This window comes from Gavialis gangeticus, unplaced genomic scaffold (assembly GCF_001723915.1).
Source record: "Gavialis gangeticus isolate Ggan-Ray unplaced genomic scaffold, GavGan_comp1, whole genome shotgun sequence".
In the NCBI taxonomy this organism is placed as follows: domain Eukaryota; kingdom Metazoa; phylum Chordata; order Crocodylia; family Gavialidae; genus Gavialis; species Gavialis gangeticus.
The window spans coordinates 22182789-22192923 of record NW_017729032.1 but is presented as its reverse complement, the minus strand read 5'-3'; the positions used below and the strand labels follow the sequence as shown (position 1 = coordinate 22192923).

General features: G+C 43.0%; 1 protein-coding gene across 2 annotated transcripts in view; it reads right to left on the bottom strand.

The window, feature by feature from the left end:
* CEP57 (centrosomal protein 57) overlaps nucleotides 1–10135 on the bottom strand; it is a 54020-nt gene that overhangs the window by 28027 nt on the left and 15858 nt on the right. For both annotated transcript variants that reach the window (XM_019524454.1, XM_019524455.1), the window contains exons 2-3: nucleotides 6936–7092; nucleotides 3065–3244 (exon numbers count right to left, since the gene is read on the bottom strand). In XM_019524454.1, coding sequence (XP_019379999.1) covers nucleotides 3065–3244; nucleotides 6936–7092 — 337 coding nt within the window. The remainder of the gene's footprint in view (nucleotides 1–3064; nucleotides 3245–6935; nucleotides 7093–10135) is intronic.

Below are 10135 nucleotides of genomic sequence, written 5' to 3'. Positions count from 1 at the left end.
AGGCATATCAGTACTTCTCAGTGCTACAAAACAGCTGCAGGGACAGCTGCAACTTGACCCATGTCCTGGTGAGTGAAGGGGGAGCTCTGATTTTCTATGATAAAAAACCCCACCAAAATACATATTTATAATTTATTTTAATATAAATGATTGAGGCACTGATAGGCTTCCATATTACTTTAAAATTGTAAATACATCAATAGCCCATTGTGTTCAACTGACACCTAAAACACCGTTTTTAAATCAGAGAATTTAGATTTTTAAACAGAGAAGACCAAGATCCCTGCTCATCACTGACTGGCCTCTAGAGAGACATGACTGCAGCCCATTTAAGACATGAACCTCTTTTGCAAGCTTAGACACAACATTAGAGCCTTGTCCAGACCTTACCCTGTAAACTGAACAAATATTAATCAGCTTTGTGCTGTTTGGCTTAGTGGAAGTTACATGGTAAAGGAAAAAACCTACTCTGACTGCCCATCACCTGCACAGCTGACTTGCACTTGAGGCTTGGTGAGCAAGGGTAGGACTAGGAGCTATGGGAAGGACAGGTCTCGCTGCCTCTGCTGAGTAAATTAAGTGCTGCAGCCCCAGTGCCTCCCATTGCCCCTCAGACTGGCTCTGCTTCCAGCTCTAGGGAGCCCATCTGGGGTGGAGGGAATGACACAAAGCCTCCCTGCCACCACTTACAGCAGGTCTGCTTCCCAGGAGTAGAGCAAGCCTGTCCAAGATGGAGAGGAGTGGAGGAAGAGGGATGGGGGGCAGCAAGGAGGCAGTGCCCCTCCTGCTCAGACTAGCTCAGTCTGCTCCTGGCAAGATGCTGTGCCCCAGCTTCCCTGCTTGTCCACTTCCTCCTGGGATGCTGGAGGACTTCACCTTGGGCAGAAAAGCTGTAGAGTAGCCACAAGTTAATGGAACAGGAGCACATTTAAGCAGATTAGAAATAATCCTGCCCTGAAGTGGCGTATTGTTAAACCAAATAATGGAGTGCTTTAAACCATTTAAATGGTGTTAACATGCAGCCAGTCCAGGCTTTAGGAGCTCCAGAAGCTGCCTAAAATTACTGTGTAACAAGGTCCTTAATATACAGCTACAATTCCCCTAGTTAACACCCCTGGGAGGGGGTGGGGAAGCCAAACAGACAAAACAATCCCACCCCCAACAAATCTACTGTTTAACCCTTTTTGTCACACCCTAAAAGCAAAAAAACAAATACCTGAATGCACATTTACCTCCCCCCCCAAAATAATAGAGCATAACATGGATTCTCACCAGCTGGAGGGGGATGGTGGTGGTTCAGAAAGTAGTATACAGACTGACAGCAGGTCTTCTTGAACTTGTGGAGTCCCATTCCCCTCCTCCCACCCCACAGTCTTTTCCTTGAGCCTATATTCTATATTAGTAGGTCTCGGCCTTTTTTAGGTTCAAAGCATCAGACACAAGGCAATCCTCCACAACTTCTATGAACTGAGCAGCACCCCATTTCAAAAACGTATTTATTACAGGTCTTACCTTCAAGCAGAGGGGACAGACAGACAGTGTACGGGAGCAGCCAGGCAGGGAGAGCAAAGCCTGCCCTTATATCTGGTTATCTCCTCACACCTGAAGCCTGAGGCTACCTTTGTCTACTTATCTCCTTGCACTTTCTGCAGTATCCTTCAAAGAACCTCAGGGACACAGTAACCCTGTTGATAATCACTGCTTTATATTTATAGATGGCTTATTCTAATATTCTAGTAATTGTTCTTTGAAACTTCTGGAACTGAACTAGTTCTCTTGTGGACTTGGAAGATATCAATTAGTTGGAATTTATGTTCCTGTGAAAGATACACTACAGGGGGAATACTTTCTTATCTCCTTCCCTTTGCCATTGTGGAATGCTGTTCCATACAGCATTTCTTCTCTTCTCTTCCTTCTCTACCTTAGTTCACAGTCACCACTGACTCAGCTGTTTTGTTTTTATGACTTGTCTAAGAATTTTAATGAAAATATCCATTATAAAACTATTCAATACATTTGGTTAAAGTATATCATAGCTTTAGCATATAATAATATTTGGATCATCCAATGCTCTGAGATGACCTGGCTCAGCTAGACAAGTGAATTGCTTTCTTTCCTTTGCTAGGAGTCACGTCTAAAAAAAGTTCATTCGGCGGTCACTCAGAAACAGGCTTTTGGGCCTCTTGCTTTAGCTGCACTTTGTAGCACTGAACAGGCCCCCTGAAAATTATCAGCTCTGGCAACAAGCAATTACTCATATTACCAGACTCAGTCAATTACTCCCTTACCAGACTCAGTCAACAGAAATACACTATCATTTAACAGAATTCCAACGAGCCACACAATTCAATTCTCATCAAAAGATAAAATATCAAGTTATTATAGCTGTTACATTAGCCACCATTAGTGTCATCCATAATACATTATTTCTACCTGGCCTAGCCCAATACTAGTGGGCTTGACCAACAAACTTCATTCTACTTTCCTATTCTACTGCTTATGACTAAAATGCAAGGCTAAGCACATAGCGTCACAACTAAGCCTGAAACTAGGTCCAAAGTCTGCATTCATTGTCATGGCGTTTCAGTCACTGACCACATCGGAGGCCTACAACACAACTGTTCAGAAAACCATTGCACTTTAAAATAAAAAAGCTGCAGCAACAGCTGGAGCACCTCAGTGGTTAATCTGAAAACCCTCATTTCTGCAGAGGAAAGAGAAGGAAGGAAGCTAACCCTGCCATGCGTCTGGGTTCAAACCTGCTGAACACAGGACAAGGCTACACTCGAGACAAAACAGTCTGCCTGCAGCTTCCATCACTGGTAGCTGTGCAAGGGCTGAAGCAACGCAGATAAATATTTGCAAGTTACCCAGCACAGTCAAGGTCTTAATCATCAACTATTTTGTTGAATTTCTCCACCTATGCAAGACCCACGAAGTTAACAAACTGTACTCGTACATCTTGGTTGAAAATTCTCCACAGTGCTAATACCTCTGGGTTAAGTTGGCTGGTGCTTGCTCTGATATTGCTTTGTTGCCATGCAAAAGATAAATGCAAACAAACCTTGATTTTGCTTTGACACCTCAGTCTTGGATTGCTCCCTCTGTTGCATTTGTTCAGTTAGCACTTTCTTATAGTCAGCTGTTTCTCTGCTTAGATGCTTCACGTTCTCCTCTGCCTGCATGCGTTCCAGCTCCAACCGGCGAATTTTTTCCTGGAGATTCTTCAAAGCAGAAAGGATTGCTGCAATTGACCCAAAACGATTAGAAATTCTTATCACACATCAACCAAAGGCACTGCCTCAGGTTGTTATGGATCTACCAGTGAATGCTTAGCCACCATCTCCAGATCTGTTATTCCCCCCAAAACGCTAACTGGCTTTAGGAGAAGTTTCACCTTGATAATATTGCACATCTATGGAATTGTTGAGGCTGTGGCTCACTGGCTTCAATTAAATGTTTCAGAAGAAGCTGCTTTTTAAAGCATCTTGTTCAAAGGTTGGGGCAGATAGTGGGATCTTGGGCTCTGGCTCTTAACACTGCAAATATTACTGGTTATCTTTATGGGCTGCTGATCCTTTCCCACTGGCACTTGACACCTGCTTGGTAACTGTATCTAGTACCCAACCACAGCACAGAAGAGTCCTGTGTAAATTAATGGGAACAATAAATATACTGAATGCATCTCATTTCACTGGAAACTGGTAAGGAAGTTCAGCACCTAGCTAGCAGTTGAGATGAAAAACTGGTACTCCTCTGTGCACTGAGCAAATAAGTCAAATTTTAAAAAGCACACAATAGCATTTTGGCATGGCCACAAACCCCACCAATGCATTAGTTTATACTGTGAGTGCTCACTGAACCAGAAAGGATGAGGGAGAAGAGCTATAAAACCCTCTTGTCCCAAGGGCTCCTCTGTTCTCCTAACCTACCCTTATGAATGCCACATTTGTAGGACTCTTCCACTCTTGTTTTTGCACCAGTTTTCTTTCCTCCCCATTCAATTCGACTCCCACATGCTACGCGACCACCATTCTCTTAATCCCAACCCACCCTTTAACATTACCCCTCAAAACGTTTGGATGCTTCAACTAACCCCAAGGCAGTTACAACAGAACCAGCAACACATTACCAGCAGATGGACTAACTGCAATCTAATGCATTTATGTCATTCAGAAATATTGTATACTCCTGCAATGGACACACAACCTATAAAGAGTCTAGCTAAAACACCATACAGAACACCTATGCAAAAAACATCATATCTCCAGATTTCTATTGCTGAAATCACAGTAGCGCAATAGCCTTAGACTGAAACCCACAGGCTGCATCCACACATGCACGGATGCTTGGTTCCCCAGGGAAAACAAGCAGCAGGACACCTTGTGCCACTGCTACTTGTTCCTTGAGAATGCCTGTGCCACACATTCTGTGACATGTGGCAGGTTACCGTGGGTGGGGTGGAAGAGGCTGGGGCCAGTACTGGGCTGGCCCCAGCAGCCTTACCTGGGGTCCTGGGCACCTCCTAGGGCTGCAGCAGTAGCGATCCTGCTGCGCAGAGCCTGGCTGGCAGCTGCAGTGCATCTCCAGCTGGCCAGGTTCTGGTTTTGAGCAGCGCATGCTGCCCTTGCGTGCATTGCTCCACTTTTTTTTCCCTGTGGGTTTTTCTGACCTGTGGATATCCAGGGGTCAACTCCTGTCCCCCTTATGGTGTTCCCTTGAAGCAGAGAGAAAAACTAAATGTGCAGTACTGCACAGCTGTGCTCATCTGGATGCGGCCACAGTGAAGCAAAGAAAGAATGCACCTTTAATAAAAGATTCCTGCATTTGTGAGTAAGATTACTACACTCAGAAAGGGGTATTAATATTTCAGGAAAAAGTCCTGGAAAAGAAAGAGCAGTTAGTAAACCGAGTTTTGCAACAGCTGACAAATTCCAAAGTGAATTATTTATGCATGGGAGAACGAGTGAAGAACTTTGTGGTCCTCAAAGTAGATATGATAATTGTGTGGGTGAATATTTGTGTGACAACTATACAATCGTTAGTGGTTAGAAGTCATGGTCAAGAACAAATGTAGTAAAATATTCAGGTAGCTGCACAGTTGAAGTGCAGGGTTATAGACAGCATAACTCTTCCACAGCTGACAACAGGATGCTAGATTACCATATTTACTTGAATCTAAAAGGAGGTATTCTCCCCCATTTAATGAGGAAAAATTCCCTCATCCTGGATTTGAGTATGGGGGTGAGGTGAAGCAGCTATAGCCACTCTTCCCAACTTCATTTCTGTTCCCCAGCAGCCTCTGCTCCTCCCTCCCCACTGCCTCTTACCCTCCAGGTCCAACCCCCGCTCCAGCCATGTAGCAGCAGCTGCAGCAATGGTGGCAGCAGCTCTGGTCCCAGCCTCCTCTGGGACCAAAGCTGCTGCTTGGAGGGGTAGGGCATAGAGCACATGGTTGCTCCAGTACCTGGGCTGGAACAGGACCAAAGCTGGAGGGTAAGCATGCCCTGCTGCAACAGTTGGCAGGACAAATTTAAAGACATCCTGCCAATAATTAGATTCTACACATGGAAAATTATAATAAATGTATATCGTTTCCATACATAGAATCTAATTATTGGGGAGCTGCCTTGAAGTCAAAGTCATCTTGGATTCAAGTAAGAACAGGATTCTAAAGTTGTGCCAAGCACCTTTACAGCTTTAAAAAATAAATCTTCAGAACCATTAAAGCAACTGCATCCTATTTCTGCCAAATTGCCAGGCTATGTTCCAAGTTTCTCATTTTTCAACAATGAAAGCTGGAATAAGACGCTTTGGTTTCAGTTTGTGATTATACAGTATATGGCACCAGCAAGAAACATGGCTTCATTAATAATTAGCAGGAGAGCACCCTTTCTCTACACTTGAACATTCTTATATTTCAGCTATCTGTTCCCTAATTAGATATCAGCAGCATGTTCAAGCCAGAGCACATACTGCATTTTAAATGCCACTCCACTTCCCCGATCAGACCCACACTACAATCACTCCAATCACGTTATGTTATAACTTGGAGTATGAATGTTCATTACCTCCCCTTTTTTCCATCTCCCATCTAGCAAAGCTCTTCAGCTTCCACGCCTCCCTACAGTGCTGATGTCACTTCATCTCATTCCCCCTCATGCTTTCAAAGCTTTTGCCATGTCCTTAGTGTTTCTTGGGCAATTCTTACACTTTTACCTTTTATCCCTGGAACATCTCCCCCAGCTTCCAGACACCAAAGCTCCTCCTCATCTACAAATCCATTCTACAGTAAAACCTTCTTCTGAGCTCAAAGAAACCCCTAATTACTGATAAGGAGAGGTGACATTACTCATAGGCCTCTATGAAATGCTATTAGCCAGCTATCCATCCACTAAGGCAGGGGGCCCCAGACTGTGGCATGCAAGACAGCTCTGGGGGGATATGCAGGAGAAATTGTGTAATGGCAGATTTAATTTTCATTCTAACAATAACTGACATTTAAGGGGTTAAAATGTAAAATGGATGCTGGTAGGGGTATGTGGGCAGCTGGTAAATCTGGAAGATGGTATGCAATAAGAAAAAAAGTTTGGGAACCTTTGCACTAAGAACTGTGTTGCTCCTACCTAGGAAAACTTAACTGGCTCAGGAGGTAAGACATTCTCCCAAGTGGGATTCCAGCTATGGAGCAAAAGCTGAACTCAGTTGTCCACTTCAAACAAACACCTCGTTTATTTAACCTTTCCCTGGACAAATCTCTTTCAGGTGAATCAAGTGAGAGAATTAGGAGAATAAAGCAAGAAAGGAAAAAAAAAGAAAGAACGAGGAGAAATGACAAGGAAAATGAGGAATGTGTTACAGGACACTCAGAACTCCTGACAGAAGCTTTAGAAACATCCAAGACAGACAGGATTTGGCTGGATTTATATTATTACCTCTGCTGTTACTTTCTGGATATGGTACTACTGGTCTCCCAGGGGTGTGCAGCAGATCAGAATTAATGAAGGGCTTGTGCTTGGGATAGTCTACAAATGAAGCTGAGGAGAGTCCACCTGTGAGTGACGCAGATTTACCACTTCCTTGGAACATACCCTGAAAATGAAGCACAGTTGTTACTTGGAGTCCTCTTTTCGCAGACACCAGTTGCAACAAGCAGAGAGAACAAGATGCGATGTTAATTGTAATCAGCCTCTTCAGCAATAATTATATGTCCTATGAAGAGCCCAAGAAGGGCAGCTGAGAAGCTCTCTCACCCTCAAATGCAGTATGTTTCTCTTCATCCCCAACTCTTCCCTATTCCTGATGAAGTGAGCTGCAGCTCACAGCAGCTTGTGCATTTTTCATTTAATCAGTCTATAAGGTGGACCTCTTTCTTACCAATTCTTGATGAACAAAGACAACAACAGTTTCATTTTTTGTCAGACGCTACCACTGCAGATTTTCTTTACCACAATTTTGGCTACAAGCATCATTTTAAACCTAACTGAACTTAAAATAGCCTCTGATGTAACCAGACAAATTTGTTCTTCGGTTCCATTCCAATTTCCAGGATTTGGCTGATTTCTATTTACTTGTAGGAACTCATAAGGGAGTCTTCTCCTCAGGGAATATGCATGGTGTGTGGTGAAAATATGAATACACTCTACTGTACTTAAGGTTTCTGCTATTCATTTGGCATAGAGGATTTAAGTAAAACACTGGTATTTACATCTCCTAAATGAACAGACAAGCTGCTTGCAGGCATTAAAAAACAAACAAACAAACAAACAAACAAACAAACAAACAAACAAACAAACAAACAAACAAACAAACAAACAAACAAACAAACAAACAGCATTTCACATGCTGAGCTCAGCGCATGCCCAGAAGAGGCAGCATGTTAGTTGAAGCCGGCTCACCTGACTTGTATAGGTTGGGTGCTTTAGTTGGGCATTTTTTGGTTTTTTGATTGAATCAGCTATTAGATAAAAGTGCCAAAAAGCTCTGTTGAAGAGCCTCATCTATACAGATACTGAGGAGCCAAGTTGAAGCAACAAGCTGCTTCTTCAAAAAAACCATGTTTTACCAGGTTTTTGTTGTTTAACATCTGCAAGCAGCCTATTGTTTCAGTTGTTACTGCTGCACCCATCATTAAGCAACAACAAAATAAATGCATGCATGGATATCAGAAAGGTGGCCTTCTTTAACCCCTCCTATAGTTTTCCACTAAATATTTATTTTAGAAATCATGTGACAATTTGAAAAACCTGCCAGTTCTAGTGCTATCTTAGTTTTGCTACCACTAATGTTTGCTTGCTTTTTAAGGGGGGAAACATTTATGTCTTCAATTAAGTATGGAGCCAGTCAAACTCGTATCACACAGCATCATGTAGAGCCACTTAAAGCACTACAAGGAAGAATTTCAGGAGGTGAGAAAGGAAAAAAGAAAACAAAATCCTAAGGTGATGCCAGTCTCAGTCATAACCAATCTCACTGTAAAAGAAATGTGGTTCATCAGTATCAGAAAGCACTGAAATTAAGAAATGGTGATTAAGGTTAGAGCTACTTTATGATAGCGTGCAAGTACAATGTATAGAATTGTGAAATTGAACTATAAGTCATACAGACAATTTGGATTCTTGCCTCTCCTTGCCCAATATTTATTAATAGGAGAAACAGGATTGATCTCAGAAGGAAAGCAGATACAAGTCTGTAAATGCCACTGGAATATATGCCTTTGGGAATATATTCAGCAGTCCAGCCAGCACACACGGATTACATACAGACACATTAACATCCAGCATATAGGGAACCCCTTTAGTATTCAGTTAAACATGTTCGCAAACAGGAAACCTGGAACAAAGTATAAATAAAGAATATAGTAGATGACTAAATGCCATCAAACCAACAGCATCCATTAGCTTCCCCCCCCTTTTTAGACAGTCTGTTTAAACTTAATAACACTATGTAATATAAAGCAAAATAAATATTTGCCACCCTCACTCTGAGCTGTATGTTTAGACAATTTTGGCCACTGGCTACATACACTAAATCTGAATGTTGCAAAGCAGAGTCAATATAGACACCTGCTTAGGATCAATGTTGACAAACATCCTGCCAAGTATTAACCACGGTATTCCTTAGACAAACATTCCTTGCCACACTCTAAACAGCTACACTCCATGCTGCCAAATAAGGTTTACTTATGAATGTTTCCTGTGATACTCTGCAAGTCAACAGGATTGGGCTATTCCAGATGTTTTGCAATTTACTGACAAATAGCAAATTGGATTTTGAATTAAAATGTTCAAGATACAGCTGGTAAAACAGTCAAAATACACAACTGACCACCATACCCAACAAACCAGAAAAACTCAATTATCATGATAGCCTGGCCCTGCCTCTTGCATGAGATTTCCTTAGTTCTTTTAGGCCTGAATCCTGATTTTGTAACTTATTACAGAAGACAGTCCCTTTATACATATTTCAGGATATTCAACCCAAGGGTACACGGATGCACATGAACATTTTTTGGGAAGGAAGGGGGGGGGTACCCTATCCAAATCTGTCTTCTGCCTCTCACCTACCCTGCTAGAAGTTTACCAAATACCCCATTCTAAGAAATTGTTTTAGAGTTACAATCTAAAACAGAACATTCCATGAAACTAATGCGATTCTCACTTTGGAGCAACTGAAATAAAAATAAATTAAAAAAATCAAGATGTACTCATATAAACAAGGGAGAAAACATACACTGATGAACTGTATTTATATAGGCCAGGGACAGGCAATTATTTTGAGCAGAGGGCCACTTACTCAGTTCTGGCAGGCTGTCAAGGGCCACATTGGTAGCCCTGCCCCTTTACAGTTACCCCACCCCTTGACAGGTGCCCCACCCCCGGTCACCATCTTGGGACCAACATCCCAATGTCTTGAGACCGCTGTCCCAGGGCCAGCACTGGTGGGATCCGAAGTGGGGCACAGGCTGGCAGGGGTCCGTGGAGCTGGGCTGGGCTGCACCAGCAGCAAGAGGGGAGCTGGCCCAGCTCCACAGAGCCCCTGCCAGCTAGGATCCCGCGCTCCTGCCACCCTGTTCTGGGCCCCCACTGGCACTGGCCCCAGGACACTAATGCGGGCCCTGTGCTCCCACTGGCTC